General features: G+C 40.9%; 1 protein-coding gene across 2 annotated transcripts; it reads right to left on the bottom strand.

Moving 5' to 3' along the window:
- Positions 1–187: 187 nt before the first annotated feature.
- bcl2l12 (BCL2 like 12) lies at positions 188–19,479 on the bottom strand. Of its 2 annotated transcripts, XM_029727061.1 has the most exons (9): positions 18,946–19,479; positions 18,262–18,399; positions 8,603–8,786; positions 8,136–8,394; positions 6,207–6,420; positions 1,942–2,076; positions 1,797–1,870; positions 1,248–1,514; positions 188–511 (listed from the first exon to the last, which is right to left on the bottom strand). In XM_029727061.1, the coding sequence occupies exons 3-9, from the start codon at positions 8,782–8,784 to the stop codon at positions 470–472; spliced, it is 1,173 nt and encodes a 390-aa protein (XP_029582921.1). In that variant the 5' UTR covers positions 8,785–8,786; positions 18,262–18,399; positions 18,946–19,479; the 3' UTR covers positions 188–469. The 2 variants fall into 2 exon arrangements, with proteins under 2 accessions (XP_029582921.1, XP_029582920.1); XM_029727060.1 differs by lacking the exon at positions 18,262–18,399.
- Positions 19,480–25,959: the final 6,480 nt, after the last annotated feature.

Here is a 25,959-nt window from a genome sequence, read left to right as displayed (position 1 = left end):
TATGCTTTCATATACTTATTTCTGTCCAATAGACAACTGAAGAGGTCCTTGACTTGCAACAGGGTTCGTCATTCTAAAATCAGTCAATCATTATAAATTGACTATCAGAGTACACCATTTAATTATGATCTCGAGTGATAACACCAAGTAATGAAACCCAAACCAAAGACCACACTGTAAACATCAGTTTTTGTAAAACATGTTTATAGAAAAACATTGATAAAAAAAACAATTGTACAAGTACACATGATTCTCAGACATAAATACAAGTGACATAATTCACGTGTGGTAGAGTTCTAAAAAGCTAATGGCTTCTCAGTCTCTCACCAAATGAGAGACTGATGTCAGGAAGGCCCTTGAGTTGTACCTGACCTGAGAGGAAACAACTCCAGGCCTTAGTCAGAGATTAGAGTTCACCGTTAAAAGGAAGTAGTGAGGATTTCCGAGGTGCCTTGATGGTGTAGGGTTGTCAGTCGCACTCCAAAATCTCTTCCAACTGGACAATACTTTCCTGCAGAAGGAAAATGGGAGATGTGGGATTTAGAAATTGAGGGAAAATCAGCACCAGATGCCTGCTGTGGTCAGTGACTTTGTCTGCCTCCTGGTGGTTGTGTTTGGAAACAACCTTTAATCTTTAGAACATTTTTACATTTTTTAAAAGATGGGTTAGCTTACAATGTCACGAAAACGTTTCACACGCTTCAATGGGGCAGAAGCCCATGTGTTGTTGCGATTCTGGATGGCCAAAGGCTAGCAACAATGACAAGATGCCGCCAGGTGGGAATCGTACGTGGCTCGTTTCAGCTAGTTTTATCTTGTTCTTGATACCATGTCTTGCTTTGAGGTGTTTTGACTGATGTCACTTCAATGCTAATATGTCCAGAATTCACTAGCTAGCTAACCAACAACACAAAAATAGTGCTCATTGTGCAACTTTATGTTTTCAATAAACATTGGAGATGAAATATAGTTTATATGTTGTCAACAAACTAAGTGAACCCCGTCTGATTTCCCATAGTTGCGCACATGTCGGTTTTGTTGCTCAACAACCAACCAGTCTACACAACCAAACAAGTTACTCTTATCAAATACATGTATATATTCTTCATATATTTAGCTGTTTAGGAGAAATGAAAAACAAACACTAAGCTAAATCTGCATTAAAAGTTAGGGCCAACTTGCATTTTGCAAAAATAGTTTAGAGAGAGAGTTCTGATAGGGACAGGGCAATTGGAGCAAACACTCACCCATCCTCCTTGGCTCTTCACCCAGGGGGCAAAGTTCTCCATATAGCGCTCTGCGTAGCCCTGCATGCGCTGCATCCCTGTCGCCGTGACGACACGCCGCGACACCTCCATGGTGACGGCCACTCGTCTCAGCGTGGGGCTGCTGGCAGGAGACGGCAGAGGTGAGGGCGTGGCCTGTTCCTGGCTGGCGAAGGTGTCCAGGAGCTTGGCGAAGGACGGGTATGAGAGACGGTTCAGTGTAGAGCGCAGGAAGGGGTCCGACTGGATCTGAGGGGGCACACACAATACAAGGGTATGTAGTTAGTAAAGGTGTACGTAGTAGAGGTGCAGGTAGTAGAGGTGTAGGTTGTTTGTAACGGTGTAGGTAGTTAGTACACCTTTACTACGTACACGTTTACTTAGTAGAGGTGTAGTTAGTTTGTAATGGTGTAGGTAGTTCGTAAAGGTGTAGGCAGGTAGTAAAGGTGTACATAGGTAGTTAAACTGTGTAGGTAGTTAGAAACTGCAGTGTCAGGTGATCTAGATCTAGTCCTACACCAGAAGCCTTACCTTGTAGTTGATGGCGTCCCCTTCCATAGACAGTACCTGGACCAGCTGGCGCACCATTCCTTCTTTGTCAGGTTCTGAGGACAGGAGAGATGGATAAAAATAAAGAATAGCCATACAGCAGCATAGCATGTGTGTTTCCACTCACCAGGGGGAGGTTTGACCGGGGTGGTAGCAGGGCTGGGTCGTGGGCTGGACCTTTGGGGTCTCTTCATACTGTGGGACCGCTGAGCAATCCTGTCCAGAGTCTCAGCCACCTCCTCATAGAACTCAGGAGGGTGAGCTACAGAGAGGGATGGGAGGAGAGAACAGTAGGAATGTAATAGAATGGGCCTCCAACTCTGGTCCTGGAGAGCTACTGGATGTTGCAGGCTTTAATTCCAGCTTTTGATCCAACACTCATGTTTGAAATAATCAACTAAAAACATGCATTGTCTTCAGTCTGGATATTCAACTTTGAATCAGGTGTGTTGCAGTGTTAATTTCGTCAACAATAACTATGACGAAAAATAGTCATCAACAACCTATTGCTCCTGACAAACTAAATTACGATAACGAGACGCTCTGAAAAAAAAAACTATTACCAATTGCTTTTCATTTTAGTTGACAAAATTTGTAACAAGACGAGAAGTCCACGTGAGACTAATAGACATTCACTTTGACATGAAGCTCATTTTCATCCGTTTTGTCCAATCATAAGCATGCATAGCTGTGTAGAATACATAATGCAATCCTCTCATTGATCGATAACATGTTTCTGTTGCGCGAGCTGATTGAGTTGATCTGGCTCTCCCACACACAGCTCCCAGCAGTGGTGGAAAAAGTACCCAATTGTCATACTGGAGTAAAAGTATAGATACCTTAATAGAAAGTTACTCAAGTAAAAGTGGAAGTCGCCCAGTAAAATACTACTTGAGTAAAAGTCTAAAAGTATTTGGTTCTAAATATACTTAAGTATCAAAAGTAAAAAATAATTTCAAATTACTTTATTAAGCAAAGCAGACGGCACCATTTTCTTGTTTTTAAAATGTACGGATAGCCAGGGGCATACTCCAACACTCAGACATAATTTACAAAAGATGCATTTGTGTTTATTAAGTTCACCAGATGAGTGGTAGTAGGGATGGACAGGGATGTTCTTGAATTGGACAATTTTCCTGTCCTGTTAAGCATTCAAAATGTAACTTTCGGGTGTCATGGAAAATATAGGGTGTAAAAAGTACGTTATTTTCTTTAGGAATGTAGTGAAGTAAAAGTGGCCCAACATATCAATAGTAAAGTAAAGTACAGATACCCCCAAAAGCCACTTAAGTAGTACTTTAAAGTATTTTACACCACTGGTTCCCGGTCACTTCAATCACTCTTCTGCCTTTCTTTTGAACTGATGCACAGCCAGGACACTTCAATTGTAACAAACTAACCATTTTGCTCAGATCACATCCAGTTCTATTTTGCCATAAGCGTTATTTTCATCTATGGCAATAGCGAGTTGCGGTTGCTTTTTCAGATTGGAAAAACACATGATTTCTGCTGAATATTATGAGTACAGTAATAATTCTGGCATTGTTGTAAAGCTCATATTCTCCCCTTTTCAAGGAAGTCACTTATTTACCCCCCTCCGACAATTATGATGGGGAGAAAATCAGAGCTAAATTGTTTAACCTGTGGGCTTTATATCCTATAGCTGCCTATGGTTAATTACATGTAAGGCTGGCATTGGTTACAATGTTGCCAGCTAAGGTATACGAGGTGATTGATAGACCTAGTTGGACAAGGCTATCTGAATGTGCACATGATGCACATAAGAGGTAAATATGATTTAAGGTCCCACAGTTGACAGTGCATGTGAGAGCAAAAACCAATCGATTAGGTTGAAGGAATTGTCCGTAGAGCTCCGAGACATGATTGTGTGGAGGCATAGTTCTGGGGAAGGGTACCAAAACATTTCTGCAGCATTGAAGGTCCCCAAGAACACAGTGGCCTTCATTCTTAAATGGAAGAAGTTTGGAACCACCAAGACTCTTCCTAGAGCTGGCCGCCCGCCCGTCCAAGAGCCTTAGTCGGGGAGGTGACCAAGAACACGATGGTCACAGAGAGCTCCAGAGTTCCTCTGTGGAGATGGGAGAACCATCTCTGCAGCACTCCACCTATCAGGCCTTTATGGTAGAGTAGCCAGACAGAAGCTACTCCTCAGTTTAAGGCACATGACAGCCTGCTTTGAGTTTGCCAAAAGACACCTAAAGGACTCTCAGAACATGAGAAACAAGTTTCCCTGGTCTGATGAAACCAAGATTGAACTCTTTGGCCTGAATGCCAAGAATCACATCTGGAGGAAACCTGGAACCATCCCTACGGTGAAACATGGTGGTGGCAGCATCATGCTATGGGGATGTTTTTCAGCGGCAGGGACTGGGAGACCAGTCAGGACCGAGGGAAAGATGAATGGAGTAAAGTACAAAGAGATCCTTGATGAAAACTTGCTTAGGACCTCAGACTAGGGCGAAGGTTCACCTTCCAACAAGACAACGAAACTAAGCACACAGCCAAGACAACACAGGAGTGGCTTCAGGACAAGATTCTGAATGTCCTTGAGTGGCCCAGCCAGAGCCCGAACCCGATCAAACATCTCTGGAGAGACCTGAAAGTAGCTGTGTAGTGATGCTCACCATCCAACCTGACAGAGCTTGAGAGGATCTGCAGAGGAATTGGAGAAACTCCCCAAATACAGGTGTGCCAAGCTTGTAGCGTCATACCCAAGAAGACTCGAGGTTGTAATCTCTGCCAAAAGGTGCTTCAACAAAGTACTGAGTAAAGGGTCTTCATACTTATGTACATGTAATGTTATTTTTATTTTTAATACGTTAGAAAAAAATTCAAAACCTGTTTTTGCTTTGTTATTATGGTGTGTAGATTGATGAGGGAAAAAAATATTTAATTCATTTTAGAATAAGGCTGTAACGTAAGAAAATGTGGAAGCGGTCTGAATACTTTCCAAATGCACTGTATGGATACATATCTTCAAACTCATATTTTCCAAGACTCTAGCTCAAACAACATGGGCTCTATGAGCCAATGAGCTTGCATTAATGTTTTCTTCCCATCCAACAGTGCAATAATGTGACCAAACTCAACCATACTTTAAAAAAAGGTTAGCTAGTCTCATATCCTTTTGAATGTATGCTAATTTCATCACTCTGAGTCAAACAGATCAAGAGATATAGAAATGTGCCTGTTATAGTGCCACCGTGTGGTTGCTATGAAGGTGCTTGGATATGTTGAGCCTTGACAGAGTTTGCAAAATATGTACCAAGTTGTTACAATATGAATATCCGTGACCGATTTATAGACCTTTATGTGTGAGACCATGCACACATGTTTATTGGTCAATAGGTACTAGTTGTTTTAGGTTGTAGTCTGAACTATTTTTACGTTGAGAGACGTAAATAGATGCCACATGTCAAGTTTCATGCAGATCGGTCATTCGGTGCCAGAGAAGTAGCGTTTTAATTGTTAACAAAATTCAAAATGGCAAAAAAAATTGATCATGGCGAACCTCATGGGTACCGAATTTCAGGACTCTAGCTCAAACGGGGTGAGGGGCATGAGCTTTCAAATGTAGAATTTTCAATTGTTTGTTATAGTGCCACCATTCGGCCAATTGGCATTGCATAAGAGGGTGTGGCCAATGGCCTTTACCATCATGCAATTTTTCATCCTCCTAGGCCTTATTATCATACAGGAATGTACATGTTAAATTTTCCTTGACAGAAGATGTATAATAATAATAATAACAATAATGAACGCCAGCAAAAACAACAGGGTTTCACCCAGCTTCGCTGCTTGAACCCCTAAAATGAATAATAATAAGTATAGCTGCAAATAGCAATGCCGTGGCTCAAGTTGCGGGCCCACTGTGCCCCTTGGATGAGCTACCACTGTACTAATTTTCAGGCTTGTCCAATATCAAAACTCAACATCGAACAGATCATGCAATGTGCTTTGATGTATTTTGGACTATTTTTAATGATGTACTTTAAAACGTCTACTTCACCAGAACCGCTAGACCGATTGGTACTAAATTTGGTATATAGCATCTATGTGGTCCCTTGTGGCTCAGTTGGTAGAGCATGGTGTTTGCAACGCCAGGGTTGTGGGTTCGTTTCCCACTGGGGGACCAGTACGGAGAAAGAAATGTATGAAATGTATGCATTCACTACTGTAAGTCGCTCTGGATAAGAGCGTCTGCTAAATGACTAAAATGTAATGTAAATGTACTCATTTCTTCAACCAGGACTCCAGCTCAAACAATATGGCCACTATGAGCCAATGGTGTTCGCTGCTGAACCCCTAATAAATATCATACTTTGAGGCAAACATTGATTGCTGCCGACTGTTCGGTTCCAAAATACTTACTGGGAGAGATGACTGGCGCCCTGGGTACTGGCCCTACGTCGATGGTCAGTGTGGATGGCCTCTGAAGACGCGTCTCATCCTTGTCTTTATCCTTTTCTGGCTTCTTTTTTATGCTGAAGAAAGAGGAGATCTGGCTCTTCAACTTCTTTGACTTTTTCTGCTGTTTCGGATCGTTCCCTTCTTCATCTGACGTGGAGGGGAACCTAACGTCTTCCTGAGGTAATAGTAACAATGATGGATAATGTATGTATGTGTATATACACACACACACACACACACACACACACTTGTACATATCATAACCACATTCCACAACTTATTACATTCCATAGTTTTCTGCTATATTTCAGAGCAGCACTTTTGCTCTAGGACCGATGTGGTCTTGTCTAGAATTTAAAATAGCAGCTAAAAATCGGTCACAGGTCTTCTGTCTGACCTAAAACCCAACAAAACTCTTAAAATGTGGGATTGGGATACCAGCCAATTACAGTACCAGTCAAAAGTTTGGACATCTACTCATTCAAGGGTTTTTCTTTATTTGTAGTATTTTCTACATTGTAGAATAATAGTGAAGACATCAAAACTATGAAATAACACACATGGAATCATGTAGTAACCAAAAAAAGTGTTAAATCAAAATATATATTTAGACTCTTCAAAGGAGCCACCCTTTGCCTCAATGACAGCTCTGCACACTCTTGGCATTCTCTCAACCAGCTTCACCTGGAATGCTTTTCCAACCGTCTTGAAGGAGTTCCCACATACGCTGAACACTTGTTGGCTGCTTTTCCTTCACTCTGCGGTCCAACTCATCCCAAACCATCTCAATTGGGTTGAGGTCAGGTAATTGTGGAGGCCAGGTCATCTGATGCAGCACTCCATCATGGATGGCGTTTCGCTGAAGAATGCTGTGGTAGCAATGCTGGTTAAATCACTGACAGTGTCATCAGCAAAGCACCCCATCATACCTCCTTCTCCATGCTTCACGGTGGGATCCACACATGCAGAGATCATCTGTTCGCCTACTTTGCGTCTCACAAAGACACAGAGGTTGGAACCAAAATTGGCCCAATCATTTCTCTTCTTTTTATTGGTGTAGTGGTTTCTTCACAGCAATTCGACCATGAATGCCTGATTCACGCAGTCTCCTCTGAACAGTTGATGTTGAGATGTGTCTTTTACTTGAACTCTGTGAAGCATTTATTTTCGATGCAATTTCTGAGGCTGGTAACTCTAATGAACTTATCCTCAGCAGCAGAGGTAACTCTGGGTCTTCCTTTCCTGTGGCGGTCCTCATGAGAGCCAGTTTCACATAGCGCTTTATGGTTTTTGCGACTGCACTTGAAGAAAGAGTAAAGTTCTTGAAATTTTCCGTATTGACTGACCTTCATGTCTTAAAGTAATGATGGACTGTCGTTTCTCTTTGCTTATTTGAGCTGGTCTTGCCATAATATGGATTTGGTCTTTTACCAAATAGGGCTATCTTCTGTATACCACCCCTACCTTGTCACAACACAACTGATTGGCTCAAACGTATTAAGGAAAGAAATTAAACAAATGAACTTTTAACAAGGCACACCTGTTAATTGAAATGCATTCCAGGTGACTACCTCATGAAGCTGGTTGAGAGAATGCCAAGAGTGTGCAAAACTGTCATCAAGGCAAAGGGTGGCTACTTTGAAGAATCTCAAATATAAAATATCTTTTGATTTGTCTAACACTTTTTTGGTTACTGCATGATTCCATATGTGTTATTTCCCAGTTTTGATGTTTTCACTAGTATTCTACAATGTAGAAAATAGTCAAAATAATGAAAAACCCTTGAATGAGTAGGTGTGTCTAAACCTTTGACTGGTACTGTATGTGACATGTAATTTCTTAGTACATTTTGAATAATGCATTGTGATTAACAACGTGAATCCATCTCACCTCGAGTTGGTCTCTGAAGAAGCCTGGCAGGCCTGGGTTGGTTCGGTTTGGTCTTCTGTCCTTCTCCAAGGAGCCACCATTATGTGTCTGGTCTGCACCTCTGTCTTTAGCTGAGCGACGGAGAGGCAGGGTGGAGGGCCGTGGCTGCAGTCGTCTCTTAATGAGGTCCTTCAAGCCGTGTTTCTTCTCCTCCACTGAGCTGATTGCTTCATCCAGAGAGTCCCAGCCATTGTCCGGCCGCTTCCTAGACTCCTTTGCACTGGAAGGAAGAGACAGGGGAGATGGATAAAGAGGTAGGATGGTTGGATTGATTGCAAAAAAAAAAGATACAATTAAAAATAAAAGGTTAAAGGATATTGGGTGGCATTTTTAAAACATACAACTGGGGTGAGGGTAAATGGCAGGGATGTGAGGTGACGGGATGACAGGTAATAGCCTGGGGGGGGGCTACATGAGAGAGTTGTTACCTGTACTTGTTGTGGTCTTTGTAGCTTCCACCCACCGTCCCAAGCCGCTCGGCCGAAGGATTAGAGAGTGCGCTGCGGAGGAAAGCTTTCAGCACCAGACGAGTGTCTGCCTTGATCTCAACCAGAGAGATGGACGAGACAGAGGGGTTGGGAGAGGAAGGGTTGAGCGCATCAGTTGACATCACTGAGAGAGAGAGAGAAAAATGTTATTGGCCTATACCTGACATTTTTTGTGTCTTAGTATGCAGTACAGCAACTCCTACAAGTGCATGTTTAAAGTCAACTCCAAAGGCAGCCCCAACCTAAAGACACCAACCCTTTCATTAGTCAAGGGATTTGATTTGAACTTCTATCGCTTTTATTGACTGACAGACAGACTGACTGTATGCAGCCTAGATCTGTCATGCTTCCACAGATGGGTTAGCTGACAATGTCACGAAAACAATGTGCATGCTTTAATGGGGCAGAAGTCAGTGAGTTGTGATTCTGGATGGCCAAATAGTTACCAAAAATTACAAGAAACTGCTTTGTGGGGAATCGTAAGTGACAAATTTCAGCTAGCTTCATCTTGTTCTTGATACCATGTCTTGTTTTGAATGATTTCATGACAATGCTAATATGGCAAAACATTTGCTAGCTAACTAACCAACAACTGTAACAATGTATTTGAGACAACAAGTGCAAATGTATTTATGTTTTCAATAAACGTTGGAGAAGAAATATAGTTTACAGTCTGTTTTTCCCCATAGTTGCGCAAGTGTCGGTTGTGTTAATAATGGAACAGTCTTTGTTTCTACCTGAATACGTCAGTGACAAACACCATGGCTGATGCCATGGCACTCATAGGGAAGTGAAAGCAATGCCGTACACAAACACACGGCTGGAGAATCCAGTCTATCCACATTTTAATCATTCTACACACAAGAGTTTGAACACTTCCGCCTCGAACACCAGTGTCGCTAACATTTACACATACATACATGTTTTAGTCATTAAATCTATGCAACCTACTCAAATCAGGGAAGTCCGAGTTCCTGAATTAGTCCGAGTTCCTGAATTCCTAATCAGACCTTGTAGTGGTGGCAGATAATATTCACATTTTTGGTGACTTTAATATTCACATGGAAAAGTCCACAGACCAACTCCAAAAGGCTTTCGGAGCCATCGACTCAGTGGGTTTTGTCCAACATGTCTCCAGACCTACACATTGCCACAGTCATACCCTGGATCTAGTTTTGTCCCGTGGATAAATATTGTGGATTTAAAATGTTTTTCCTCAAAATCCTGGACTAAATCGGACCACCATTTTATTACATTTGCAACAAATAAACTCCTCAGACCCAAACCAAGGATCATCAAAAGACATGCTATAAATTCTCGGACAACCCAAAGATTGCTAGATGACATTCCAGACTCCCTCTACCTACCCAAGGACGTCAGAGTAAAAAAAAAAAATTAAAAAAAACTTTTTATTAAATTGGTTAACCACCTAACTGGGAATCTAAATTGAACCTTTAATACCCGAGCCCTGAAGCAAGCTTCCAGAAAATAGGAACGGAAATAGCGCTCCGCCAAACTGGAAGTCTTCCAACTAGCTTGGAAAGACAGAACCATGCAATATTGAAGAGCCCTCACCGCTGCTCAATTATCCTATTTTTTTCAACTTAATTGAGGAGAATAAGAACAATGCAAAATGTATTTTTGATACGGTCACAAAGCTAACTAAAGAGCAGCATTCCCCAAGAGAAGATGGCTTTCACATCAGCAGTGATGAATTCATGAACTTCAATGAAAAGTTCATGATCGTTAGAAAGCAAATTACGGACTACTCTTTGAATTTATATTTTTCCATAACTCAGTTGTCCTGAGTCTGCACAGAACTGCCAGGACCTAGAATAAATGGAGACAAGTTATTTAATCCTGTATGTCTTGACACATTCATGGCAACAGTCATGGCCTCTAAACCTTCCAGCTGCATACTGGACACTATTCCAACTAAACTTCTGAAAGAGCTACTTCCTGTGCTTGGCCCTCCTATGTTGAACATAATAAATGGCTCCCTACCCACCGGATGTGTACCACATCACTAAAAGTGCTAGTAATAAAGCCTGTCTTGAAAAAGCCAAACCTTGACCGAAAAAATTTATTTTATTTTTTATAGGCCTCTCTCAAATCTCCAATTGCTCTCAACATTTAAAAAAAAAGCTGTTGCCCAGCAACTCACTGTATACGAAAACGCTTCAGTCTGGTTTTACAGCCCATCATAGCACCGAGACTGCACTCGTGAAGGTGGTAAATTACTTTTAATGGCGCCAGACCAAGGCTCTGCATCTGTCCTCGTGCTCCTAGACCTTAGCGCTGCTTTTGACACCATCGATCACCACATTCTTTTGGAGAGATTGGAAACCCTTATCTGTCGGAAAGATATCTGTTTGTCTCTGTGTATGGTTTATCCTCTGACAAATCAATTATAAAAGTTTCAGTGTTCCTCAAGGTTCCATTTTAGGACCACTATTGTTTACACTATAAATTCTACTTCTTGGTGATGTCATTCAGAAACACAATGTCAACTTTCACTGCTATGCGGACGCCACACAGTTGTACATTTCGATGAAACATGGTGAAGCCCCAAAATTGCCCTCCCTGGAAGCCTGTGTTTCAGACATAAGGAAGTGGATGGAAGCACATGTTTTACTTTTAAACTCGGACAAAACAGAGATGATAGTTCTAGGTCCCAAGAAATAAAGTGAATTGCTGTTGGATCTGACAATTAATATTGATGGTTGTACAGTCATCTCAAATAAAACCTCTGCGTTACTCTAGACCCTGAGTTCTCTTTTGACGAACATATAAAGAATATTTCAAGAACAGCTTTTTTCCATCTGGTAACATTGGAAAAATCTAACTTTCTGTCAAAAAATTACGCAGAAAAGCTCATCCATGATTTTGTCACTTCTAGATTAGTCTACTGTAGTGCTCTAATCTCTGGCTACATGGATAAGGGCACTAAACAAACTTCAGTTAGTGCTAAACACTGCTGCTAGAATCTTGACTAGAACCAAAACATTTGATCATATTACTCTAGTGCTAGCCTCTCTACATTGGCTTCCTGTTAAGGCTAGGGCTGATTTCAAGGTCCGGATTTGCGTCCCGTCAAGCTCATGCGGTGGAGGAGATCTTTGTGGGCTATACTCAGCCTTGTCTCAGGGTAGTAAGTTGGTGGTCTGTTGATATCCCTCTATTGGTGTGGGGGCTGTGCTTTGGCAAAGTGGGTGGGGTTATATCCTGCCTGTTTGGCCCTGTCCGGGTGTATCGTCGGACAGGGCCACAGTGTCCCCCGACTCAGCCTCCATTATCTACGCTGCAATAGTTTATGTGCCGGGGGCAAGGGTCAGTCTGTTATATCTGGTGTAATTCTCCTGTCTTACCTGTTGTCCTGTGTGAATTTATGGTATGCTCCATCTAATTCTCTCTCTCCCTCCCTCCCCTCCCGGAGGATCTGAGCCCTAGGACCATGCCTCAGGACTAGCTGTCCTGATGGACTGCGGACAGGAAGGAGTCATCTCGTCGTTCTGCTTCTGCAGTTTCAACTATTCTGCCTGCGGCTATGGAACCCTGACCTGTTCACCGGACGTGCTACCTGTTGTTTTTGATTCTCTCTCTCTACACCGCACCTGCTGTCTCAACCTCTGATTGACCCTGCTGGTCATCTATGAACATGTTGAAGAACAATCTGGCCTTAAAACCTCTCTAGGCTAGGGGGCGGTATTTTCACGTCCAGATGAAAAGCGTGCTCAAAGTAAACTGCCTGCTACTCAGGCCCAGAAGATTTGGATAGAAAACACTGAAGTTTCTAAAACTGTTTGAATGATGTCTGTGAGTATAACATAACTTTTTTGGCAGGCGAAACCCCGAGGACAAACCATCCAGGAATGTTTTTTTGAGGTCACTCTCTTTTCAATGGGTTTTCTATGGGGATCTAGATTTAAGGCACTTGCTTGCGGTTTCTATCGCTTCCACTGGATGTCAACAGTCTTTAGAAATTGGTTGATGTTTTTCCTTTGAGTAATGAAGAAGTATTGCTGTTCAGAACGAGGGTCGAGTGAAGTGTACTGTTTGTTAGGGGCGCGCGACCTGAAAGCTCGCTCCACTTTGTTTTTATCCGCTATTGAACGCAGTTTATCCCGCCTTAAATAGTATTGATTATTTACATTAACAAATACCTAAAGTTGTATTAGGAAAGTTGTTTGAAATGTTTAGACAAAGATTACCGGTAATTTATTAGATATTCTGTAGTCATGTTGCTCGAGTTGGAACCAGTGTTTTTCTGGATCAAATGCGCCAAATAAATGGACATTTTGGATATATAACGACGGAATTAATCGAACAAAAGGACCATTTGTGATGTTTATGGGACATATTGGAGTGCCAACAGAAGAAGCTCGTCAAAGGTAAGGCATGAATTATATCGTTATTTCTGAGTTTTGTGTCACGCCTGGCGGGATGAAATATGATTGTCTGTTTGTTTGATGGGGTGCTGTCCTCAGATAATAGCATGGTTTACTTTTGCCGTAAAGCCTTTTTGAAATCTGACACGGTGGCTGGATGAACAAGAAGTAAAGCTTTAATTTGGTGTATTGCACTTGTGATTGTATGAAAGTTAAATATTTCTAATAATTTAATTTGGCGCTCTGTCATTTCACCGGATGTTGTCAAATCGATCCCATTAACGGGATTTGATCCTTAAGAAGTTAATGGCCATGTACTATCTCCACCCAGCACAGCCAGAAGAGCACTGGCCACCACCCATTATATTGTATATAATGTTGTTTTTTATTACCGAAACCAGTTATTTTAATAATCGAACTGAAACGACTAATCGCTCAGCACTATCGGTGTGTATGTGTGGTTGTTTGATTAATCTAATGGCCAGGGGCGCAACTGTCACCCCATATTTCACCCCACATTCTAAAATTGCATGTGCCCCCCTCAGTGTTATCATTACACTGTGATACAAAAAAATGCCATCGGTGAGCTTTAGAAACATCTGGGCGCCTCAGAGTGGTCAGGTAGGCGGTTTCAGCTGGCTGGATTTAGGACCACGCAGACACCACAGAGCTTGCGGACAGGCTGTGTGAAGGCAAAGCTTCTGACCAGCATGGTGCTGCTGTCTGCGGCTGCTGTCTCTGTGTGTTGCGCGTTTTCTCAGAGTTGTAAAAGCAGAGCAGAGCAGAAACAGGCTACTCTTTATTTGACTGATGTAGCTGGCAAGGCAACTGCTGTTTGACTTAACAGAAAAAAAAGGATTTATTCCCAGTGATGATCTAAAAGTGTAACTGACATGTAATGTTAGCTAATGTTTCAACCCTCTCGACTGAAGGTCTGTCTGAAGAGAATGAACTAGCTAGTAGCTACCACAGCCAGTTCAGCTCTAGCTATCTGTCAGATAGATACTGCTAACAGCTGTTGTGTGTATGGAAATGTTTTGATGGCTTTTTGTCCCGTTTCAACAGAAGTAAATTAACTTGGATAGTTTTTGCCAGTTGAAGTACCATTAGAGCTAGCAAAAAGTTGGCTTAAATGAATCACACTAGACCTGAAAGCAGACAATGAAACCTGCGGGCAAATGATTGAAAACCGATATACTGACATTTGACAGCGCAATATGAGCAATATTTTATTTGAGTCAGTATAGCAATGGTAACATTATTGATCTGTCAATTATCCTAGCTAATTCCCTACTTTTCACACTGACACGGTATAAACAGCTCTAATTCTACTGCTGGCAACAATTTAATTAAGTTCTCTTGCCAGCGTTTACTGACACCGGCCATATTCAACGGTTGTTAAGCGTTTGTAAATCCGTCAGTTACTCTGCTCTGTAAATCGGAGTAGATAAATTTACCATCTGTCCATCAACAGTCGCAGTGGCATTTTATTGAAATGGTTACTTGAACAGTGGAGTCTTTTGTTAAGACGTGAAGCTAGCTAGCTGAATAATGAACCATAATCCCAACTCATGTTACTAACCTGCATGAATCTGCAGGTAGCTAACCAACCAGGTTCATGTTAGCTAGCTAACATTAGGCTATAACTAGCAAAGCAAATGACTCTGAGATATGAATAATAAGATCATTCACAACATTAGCTAGTGAGCCAGCCAGCTAATGCTAGCTAGCGAGCTAACAGTACACTTTAACTAGAAATGAAAATGACTAACAATTACAAACTTGTAATATCTGAAAAAGTAGCTAGCTAGACTATCTTATCCGTATAAATCATGGATGGACGCCTCTCCCTGTCATGGAGGCCACGGTTGCCCTTACTTTGAAGATGTAATCCGGAGACAGGTGTTTTCTCCATCTCCTCAGCTATCATACTCTAATTCCACTGATTTCAAAACTCGGTCCTCCAGAAAGTGGAGAGCAACACGTATGCAGTTTTAATACACATAATATATTATTTTAAGGACAGGATTACCTACACATACTAACCAGCTCAAATTGACAGAAGCGTGCTATATGGCAGACCAATCCAAACTCATCTCGCGGCATGTCAAGCCCACTCATTAGGTTATTTTTCTGTGGTTAAAAGAACTAGGCTCGTAATTTAACAATTTTATTTGTATTACAGATGACATACAAGTATGTTAATAAGGCACATGAAAGTTCACATGTTCCAGAAGGCATTTCTGCCAAAAAATGCATTTAGATATAAAAAAATTTAAGTTTACGTTCAAATGGCTCTCCTGTGATGTAGTGACCCGCGACATACGCCTAGTTTCCTGAAACGAGTCAAATGTACATAAGTATTCAGACCATGTACTCAGTACTTTGTTGAAGCACATTGGGCAGCGATTACAGGCTTTTAGTCTTCTTGGGTATGACGCTACAAACTTGGCACACGTGTATTTGGGGAGTTTCTCTGATTCTTCTCTGCAGATCCTCTCAAGCTGTCAGGTTGGATGGGGAGTGTTGCTGCACAGCTATTTTCAGTTCTCTTCAGAGATGTTCAAATCGGGTTCAAGTCCGGGCTCTGGCTGGGCCACTCAAGGACATTGAGACTTGTCCCGAAGCCACTCCTGCGTTGTCTGGGCTGTGTGCTTAGGGTCATTGTCCTGTTGGAAGGGTAACCTTCGCCCCATTCTGAGGTCCTAAGCCTTCTGGAGTAGGTTTTCAACAAGGATCTCTGTACTTTGCTCCGTTTACCTTTCCCTCGATCCTGATTAGTCTCCCAGTCCCTGCCGCTGAAAAACATCCCCACAGCATGATGCTGCCACCACCATGCTTCACTGTAGGGATGGTGCCAGGTTTCCTCCAGATGTGACACTTAGCATTCAGGCCAAAGAGTTCAATCTTGGTTTCATTAGACAAGGGAAACTTGTTTCTCATGTTCTGAGAGTCCTTTAGGTGCCTTTTGGCAAACTCCAAGCAGGCTGTCATGTGCCTTTTACTGAGGAGTGGCCACTCTACCATAAAGGCATGATGGAGTGCTGCTGAGATGGTTCTTCTTCTGGAAGATTCTCCCATCTCCACAGAGGAACTCTGCCAGAGTGACCATCAGGTTCTTGGTCACCTCCCTGACTAAGGCCCTTCTCCCCCGATTCCTCAGTTTGGCCGGGCGGCGAGCTCTAGGAATAGTCTGGGTGGTTCCAAACTTCTTCCATATAAGAATGATGGAGGCCACTGTGTTCTTGGGGACCTTCAATGCTGCAGAAATGTTTTGGTACCCTTCCCCAGATCTGTGATCTGACAATCCTGTCTCGAAGCTACGGACAAGTCCTTCAACCTCATGGCTTGGTTTTTGCTCTGACATGCACTGTCAACTGTGGGACCTTAAATAGACAGGTGTGTGCCTTTCCAAATCATGTCCAATCAATGGAATTTACCACAGGTGGACTCCAATCAAGTTGTAGAAACAATGGAAAAAGGATGCACCTGAGCTCAATTTCAAGTCTCATAGAAAAGGATCTGAATACTTATGTAAATAAGGTATTCCTGTTTTTTATTCTAAAAGCCTGTTATCGCTTTGTCATTTTGGGGTATTGTGTGTAGATTGATGAGAAATGTTTCATTTAATCAATTTTAGAATACGGCTGTAACGTAACAAAATGTAGAAAAAGGGAAGGGGTCTGAATACTTTCCGAATGCACTGTATTTGCATATGTTATGATCTTGAGCAGGCTGGCTGAATTCTGGCAAAGAGTATGTTATTTTAGCTCAGCATGTCTAAAGATTCTCTATTTTCTCTGTTTTTGTTTGCTTGGAAATGTTGATACTGGAGACTTATCAGAAGAAACTGTTTAAGCTAGCATTTATAGCGGCAAAAAAATGCATGTCACGTTATGTATCACTAGATTTGATTTATTACAAGATTAAGGGTATACTGTGCAACTTTCATGGCACACGAGACACCTGTTTTATTTGCGCCTGTCTCAGTGGATTAATCCATTGAGGAGGCTGCGGAGATGCCACGGTCCAAGAATATGGGGATTGTTGCTCAGAGGCACGTCTCTCCAGAATGCGCTCTCTCATGCAATTTTGTGGGTATTCATTGTTTCATAGACATAACTTAATTGTGTGCATTGTTTGCTATCAATTACCCATTACATACTGTACATCACCAATAGTAGCCTACATTGACCGTTAATTCCCATTATTTCTAATCTGCAATGTGTGTTTGGTTATGGTTATTTCTGTTAATGCATTAAATATATTAGTAATTTACTGTTTGTTCTCATTGTCGGAGTGGACAAGTTTTTGTTTATTTCATTACATTTACGAGTTGTCAAATTATTTATTGTCTTTTGTTTGAAACCCTCCTGTCAATGTTGAGTAAGGACGCGCATCTGATTATGCATATAGACGTAGGACATGGCTACATGACCTGCGTGCAAATGTAGACCAATACATGTGCCCATTTGGGGATGTCTGATAGTATTTCTGATTGTCTTAACTCACCACCACTAATGAGCTGTGGAGCTTCTCACATTTACATTTACATTTAAGTCATTTAGCAGACGCTCTTATCCAGAGTAATGTCTCTTCACCTCAAACAGCAAGTAAACAAAGTCTGTTTTTAGAATCAACTTAGAAAGACTATAGTTCCTCAAAGTATTTGAACAACATTTCCAGCGCTCTCCCTTTCGATAACCACTCGGCATGAAAGGGAAAAATGTAATGCTCTGATCCAGTGGAAACGTCATAAAATACCTGATTACTTATTTTCCTTTACACAAATAGTCTAGGTCCTGAGCTCACTGGCATGGGAAACTGAGGGCCCAGAATATTTTATACAATGTTCCAAGTTTGCTAGCACTTTTGGGGAGACCCAGTTGATACAATGTTTCAAGACAATTGCAGACAGGCCATGCGTAGCCAATGTGATTTATAGGATATTTATTTTTATCAGGATATTTTCAACCTGCAGGCTGCAATGTTTGTGTGTGTTGGCTTTATGTTGGTTATTATTACATATTTGGCAATGTAGACTAACCACAGACAATGATTTTGGGATACAAAGACTACTATAAATTAAATGAAACTGTTCCACAAAAATGTGCATATGAAAATCATAACTGGCACGCAGATTGGTATAAACGCAAGATAAATTGGCACTTCAAATGGAAAAGGTTTCCGACCACTGATATAGCCTATTACCTGCAACTTCAGGAGCGAAGGCCAGCAGCAGCGGGTGAAGGACGGTCGGGAATAGGTTTTTTTCCTTCTGGTTCGGCTCCCTCTGGCTCCCTCGAGTCAGTACATACAGTTGATTTTGTTAAAACACACAGGGTGTGTCTATAAATGGAAAAATACACGTTTGAAAATGAGACAACTCTTGGTGGACCGTTTTTTTTGTCGGGGACAGCCTTAGTAGAAACGCAGGAAATTAGCTTTAGATGCACAAACAAATTCTGAGGGAGGACCCCATGCCAGGACCCCATGCCCCCCACTTCTAAAACCAAAGTTGCGCCCCTGCTAACGGCTGTAGTAAATAAGAATATTACTTAGTCCAAGAACTTCGTGCCAGCATCTTATCAGACTGTCGAAACTGTCACCACGCCCTGTCCTTTCTTTAGTCATGGCATGCAAGTATCAGTTCAGGTGCTATTTGTGGCATACATTTACATTACATTTAAGTCATTTAGCAGACGCTCTTATCCAGAGCGACTTACAAATTGGCATGAATGTTCACAAGGTTACACTTGACTTACTTATGGAAATGTGCAACTCTACATTGGTCATCGGCACACCACTAAAACCCACTGATGTTTGAATGGCTGAACACCGGACCGAAAGTCGACTTTCCCTCAAAATATGCGGCCACTTAAATATTAACGTTACCTGTGGTGGTTCGGTCTCACTGCTCAACGCCACGCCGAATCAGAGTCCTCATAAGCAAAACTTCCCAGTGGAGTAATATTAACTTTTCTAAAATATAACTTTAAAAAATGCTAAGCGTTCGTCTCCTCTCCACTTTTTCAACTTCAAGCTAGCAACAGCAGGCTAACGTTAGCTAGCTATCGCTGTAAAGTTGTATTGATTCGATAGAACACTTTAAGACATATATAGCTAGCTAACGTTACATGTTTTCATTCGCTTCCACGATTGTCAGTCCTCACAGACCGCTCTTCAAATTTGTCTACTTCTTATCCAGTCTTGCTAGCTACTTTTGTGGGTCAATTTCAAGTCAACCGCTCTTGACCAAATGAAACTCGAAGTTCCAGCTTTCCGCATATCCAAGGTGAGACAAATTACGTCAAAGACAGTACTGTATGAAGATAGGCAGAAATTGCTTCTCCAATAGAAATCCCCGATCCCCACTTGAGCCGCGTTCAACTACTAGTCGAAACTAGGAAACTCGTAAATGTCAAAAATTCTACAACCACAGATAGAACAATGAGACAGATATTTCACTGGACGTATAAATATGAAGCACCCGCATGGCGTTTCCACTCACTACCAAATATAGTAGTAATAAGAAGCCCATTGGCCGGCAGTGGGAGAAAATAGAACGAGATGGATTTTGGCCGACGTTCTGCAAATTTTCTCATCAATGAAACATTTGATCTCAATACAGTTTTCTGTCACCAAAACTAGAATCCGTGCTGAACAGAGTGGACAACGTTTTGCAAACTTTTACTCAAAACAATTACAGCTGTTTAGAAGGAGTGCCAAAGCGAATTGTGTTATTTGCACACTCTCACTTCAAAGAGGCGTTCCCTGACGGAAATATGCAAATGTTGCAAGAACGCGCCAATAGGATCTCGCTAGCTCGTGCTTGGCTCTGCCCACCTCCTTGCTTGTTCTGCCCACTATGACTAATTTGTTCCCGTTGGAAACAACAGGCTGTGGTCTATCTTAGTTGTAAAAATCTTTGATAAAACTGGTTGTAGTTATACATGTGCCTCGTTCAATGAATCAGCAAGTTGGAAATGAGCTTCCTAGTTCCGACTAGCATTGAACGCGGCATTATAGGACGTCATTGTGAAGTTGGCTAGCTAATGGTGCTTTCAAGACAACCGTGAACTCGGAAAGTCAGAGCTCTAGAAAAAGGCCAGAGTTCCCAATTTGAGGTTCCGAGTTGGATAAGCATTCAAAACGAATTTTCTCAGTCGGAGGTTGTTTTTTTCAGAGTTCACAGTGGTCTTGGATGCACTGAAGATGGAAGTCAGAGATTTCCCAGTTCCGAGTTCATGCGTAGACCATAGGCGGAAATCCCAGGGGGGACACGACCCCCCATCCTGAGAAAAATATGATTTGTCCCCCCAATATATTACTGTAAACATAAATAGTTTAAATAATATTAATAGTACGCAATGAAAGCACTTGTCCTGATTATAGACACTTAATAGCGATCTACTCCAGTAACTCACGCAGCTGAACAATTTGTTTGTTTGTTAAACTCTGTCTGTAAACACGCTGGATGATTCAGAATCCATTGAAGAGCTTGAACGATTCATTGACGAGAGATACTTACGAACTCGCATTGTTAAGGACAACCAACCCAATCAACAAAACAAACCAAAATCAGGTTGGACAATTGGTATCAACGATGGAACCAAACCATCCCCTAGTAAGAGGGTGCGTGTGGCGAGTGGGGAGAGGTTTACAGATATGGATGTTGACTTGTTAAAATACATCAATGAAAGGCTTGCCAAACTTGATATCTTGGATATATTACGAGAGGACATCAATGCATTATGTGCCAGTCTAGAATTCAGCCAACGTCAGATTGATGATCTAAGGAAAGAGAACACGGAGCTGAAAGGTACTGTAGACTCTATTCATAGCAAGGTGGAGGTGGTACAAAGGGATGAAAGGTACTGTAGACTCTATTCATAGCAAGGTGGAGGTGGTACAAAGGGAGAACAAACAACTTAAAGAAACCTTGCTTGATGTACAGTGTCGATCAATGCGGGACAATCTCATATTTTCAGGGATACCGGAGAATGACAACAGCAGAGGCTGTGAGGACACAGTCCGAGATTTTATGTCAACTCAACTAAAACTGCCCACTGATGTTGTGCGTGATGTCACTTTCTCCAGAGTCCATAGAATAGGTAAGGCCTCTGGAAATAGGCCACGGGCTATTATTGCATGTTTTGACAAAATCAAGCAAAAGGAAATGACAAAGAACATGGGCAGAGAACTCAGAAACACTGATTTTGGAATGAATGATCACTTCCCCACCGAGATCAATGAAAGGAGAAAAAAACTATATCCCATCATGAAGGAAAAACGTTGCCTGAATCAACGAGTCTCCATAGTGATGGATAAACTTTATATCAACGGGCAATTGTATCGGGACTCTAGAGTAACTCCCTGGCTATTTTAATTTAATGTTCAAATTTGAGTTTGTATGTTGTAGTGTATCATGACAACTTCAACTATAACGAATACATTCTCTATTGATCTTCACTTGATAAGGAAAGGGTTGCATATAGCTCAGGTTAATGTATGTAGCCTTCCTAACAAAATACATGAGGTTTTTAACTTGGTCAATATAAATAATATTCATATTTTGGCCTTGACCGAAACGCATTTAGATGCATCTGTAAATGATGGGCAAATTAACATTCATGGATATAGTCTACTTAGAAGGGACAGGAATAGGAATGGTGGGGGTGTAGCACTGTATATTCAGAATCAGATACCTTTTAAGAGGAGGGATGACCTTAATGTATGTCAAGTAGAGGCACTATGGGCTCAAGTACATCTGCCTCACCAGGCAGCCATATTGGTAGGATGTGTGTATAGACCTCCTAGCTCTAAGGTGTCCTATTTGGATGACTTATGCACTGGGTTTGACAAGGCCACAGATAGCAACAGAGATGTATTTATCTTGGGTGATTTGAATATAAATTGGAAGGATCACAATAATTTGAATAGAACAAAATTGATGAGATATGCGGAGAACTGTGGTTTGAAACAAATGGTTAATGATACTACTAGATCATCAATTAAGTTGGGTCATCGTTCAGACACATGCATTGATCTGATTTTCTGTAATATGCCATCGCAATGCTTAAAAGCCAGATCAATGCCAGTGGGCTGGACAGACCATAATATTGTGACCATAACCATGAACACCAAGGTTCCAAAGAAACCCCCTAGGATTGTGGTCAAGAGAAATTTTAAAACATTTAATTATGAGCTATTTCTAAATGATTTGGCTGCTGTACCCTGGGAGCTAATTTATCTAGAGGATGATTTAAATCACGCTACAGAATGTTTTATTGATTTGCTCACTGAGGTTATGGACCATCATGCCCCTATAAGAAAGAGTACAGTTGGTGCTCGTCCATCTCCATGGATTGATGATGAACTGGGTGAGGCTTTTTCTCAAAGAAATATGTTAAAAGTCTTAGCAGCCAAATCAAAATCAGAAATTGATGAACAGAATTATAGAACATTGCGTAATTATGCAGTTAAATTGAATCGAAGGGAAAAAAAGTTATTTTTCAACAATGCTTTTATTGATTGTAAAAATGATTCTAAAAAGGTATGGAATACAGTTAAGGGTTTACTTGGTACATCTATCTCATCATGCCCATCTAGTGTGGAGGTTGACGGGAGAATAATAACAAAACCAGTTGATATTGCCAATCATTTTGCAGATTTTTTCACAAAGAAAATTAATTTACTGAGCAACAATGTAAACATACATTCTTCCAAACAAGCTATTGTCCAATGGATTGATGATCATATTATGAGCAACAAGATCTGCTCTTTTAGACTGCAAACGGTGTCAGTGGAGGAGGTGTTAAACATTTTGAAGTCATTACCTGATGGGAAATCTACAGGTTATGATCTTATGGACAATTTTTTACTTCGCTGTGCTGCTCCCCAGATTGCAGTTCCACTGAGATACATATTTAATTGGTCACTGGAAAAGGGGATGTTTGCAAATGTATGGAAGCATGCTAAACTTTGTCCTATTCCAAAAGACTGCAAAGAACCCGCTACTCCTGCCAATAGTCGACCAATTAGTCTACTCCCTACACTCAGTAAGATATTGGAGGGTATTGTGAGTAGACAAATATGGGAGTACATGGAAAATAATGATCTGATTACAGCCAATCAGCATGCTTATCGCAAAAATCATTCCACTACCACTGCATTGGTTGACATGACTGACCAGTGGCTCAATGCTATGGATAATGGCAAGTTTGTGGGGGTACTATTTTTAGATTTCAGTGCAGCATTTGATTTAGTGGATCATGAGATAATTTTGACAAAATTAATGCATTATGGTTTTAAGGAGGTAGCATTGAATTGGGTACAGTCATATCTAACTGACAGGAAACAGTCCACCTATATCAATGGTTCATTTTCTTCCCCTCATGCTTTAAACTGTGGAATACTGCAGGGCAGCTGCCTTGGGCCACTTCTTTATTTAATATATACCAACGACCTTTCCTATGCCCTAGCTGAAACTCAAGCTACTATATTTGCAGATGATACTACAATTTATGCAGCAGGACAATCGGTTCAACAGGTACAGCAAGCTTTACAAGGAGATTTGGAGAATATTAGGGAGTGGGTTTGCCAGAATAAACTTGTTTTAAACACCAAGAAAACCAAAGTTATGTTGGTCTGTTCCACTAGGAAAAGGCCAAAACAGCATGGGATACAATTAAGTATGGGAGGAGTACAAATTGAAGAAGTGGCAGAAACCAAACTATTAGGAGTGCAGCTAGACAACTGCTTATCATGGTAATCTCAAATAACTAATCTATGTAAAAAAAATATTAAAACAGCATGCATAATCAGAAGGATAGCTAAATATTTACCAGGAAAAATTCTTAAGCAAATAACACAAGCTTTAATTGAGAGTCAAGTGAACTACTGTTCTGTGGTCTGGGGAAATGCATCATCAAGTGAAGTTAGGAGGCTGCAGATTGCACAGAACAAAGCAGCAAGGATTGTTTTACGGTGGAGATATGGTTTTTCTGTTGCAGTCATACGCAATGTTCTTGGTTGGTCATCAATCGACAAGATAATTGAAAAAAACATGCTTATTTTATTTCACAATATACATCATTTAAAACGGCCAAGTACAATTCACAACGGTAATCAGTTAGTAAGAGACAGACATTCCGTAAATACTAGGAATAGATTGTCCACCATCTATGCGTTATCCAGACAGAAAAGAGAAATAGGCAAAAGAACATTTCGATTTAGAGCAATAAAGAAATGGAATAAATTAACTGAGCAAACCAGAAACCTTTCAATATATAAATGTAAACATTATTTTAAAACAATTTAAATATAATACACAGAAATGTTGTGGGATTACAGTAGATGAAGAATTCATATTTTTTAGATTGATTATTTATTGGTTTATTACGTTAGTATATTATGTATGTTTGTAATAGTGTGTTATATGTGAAAATGTGTTCGTATATAAATTGTATTTTAATATTTAAGGACTCTTGGAAGATTAGTCCAAATGGGGACTAAAAGAGATCCAAATCAAATCAAATCAAATAGCGCGTTTTTGTTTCAAAAGATTGCAACCCCCAGCCCTTTGCTTCACAATGGTTTGATCCACTGCCTCTCACCCCCCAGCCCTCAGCAGTGGCACATGATGCAGGTATGGTGCATGTGTGGGAATCTGACATTGGGTCTGTCGTTGGTGGCTGACATCCAGTAAGTAGTTCAAACAAAGGATATGTTAGACATTTCTTTACTTCTACCACTCAACAGGAGAAAACACATTTATAACCGTCACCAGTCTTCATTTTCGCTGCATTAAATTACAGGTCACTCGTTATGTTAGCTAGTGGGTTAGGTGACGTTTGCTAGCTAGCTACAGTAAGGCCACCAGACTGTTAAACAGACATCACTAACATAGAGAGACTGCTGTCAACATACAGACTCAAATCTCTGGCCACTTTAATAAATGGACTTAATAAAGGTATCACTAGTCACCTTAAATAACGATACTTTAATAATGTTTACATATCCTACATTACTAATCTCATGTATATACTGTTCTATACCATCTACTGCGTCTTGCCTATGCCTATCATTAGTCATTTTAAATAACGCCACTTTAATAATATTTACATATCCTACATCACTCATCTCATATGTATATACTGCTCTATACCATCTACTGCATCTTGCCTATGCCGCACGGCCATCACTCATCCATATATTTAGAGGTACATATTCTTATTCATCCCTTACATTTAAGGAAGTTGTTGTGAATTTGTTTGATTACTTGTTAGATATTACTGCATTGTCGGAACTAGAAGCACAAGCATTTCGCTACACTCGAATTAACATCTGCTAACCATGTGTATGTGACCAATAAAATTGTATTTTATTTGAACATCAACCCATGTTTGCTGCTGTTTGATATGGAACGCCGTTTGGGTCTTAAAGCACATGGTCAAAACGCAACCAGGTTTGAATAATCAGTGTACAGTCAGTTTGATGCAACAACACCACAATTAAAGATGGCGAGAAGAAACTTCCTTATCCGCTGCAAACAGACCCTAAATGACTGCACTCGTTAATCCTGGACTTGATGCCCTTGAGTCCACGTTAACAAGGTTGATTATTTTTAAATACTATTATTAATCATAAAGTTGATCCGCACACCCCGGCCATCGCCGCAGTGAACGGTGCAGTCTTGTAACATTTTTACAGCCCTGCTAGCAACATAAATGTGATTTATTGTCAAGGAGTACCGACGTGATACATGTTTTTGTATTTTTAGGCAATTTTTGTATTTTCAGGTATTTTTAGGCTGGCTAACTATAATTGCAATGCCACCTAGCCTTAGCTGCGCTAGCTCGCCATTACCATGAAAACATTTACAAAACTCACATAAAGCTCATTTGA

The sequence above is a fragment of the Salmo trutta genome, chromosome 32 (assembly GCF_901001165.1).
Source record: "Salmo trutta chromosome 32, fSalTru1.1, whole genome shotgun sequence".
NCBI classification, from domain to species: domain Eukaryota; kingdom Metazoa; phylum Chordata; class Actinopteri; order Salmoniformes; family Salmonidae; genus Salmo; species Salmo trutta.
This window is presented reverse-complemented; position numbering and strand designations above follow the sequence as displayed.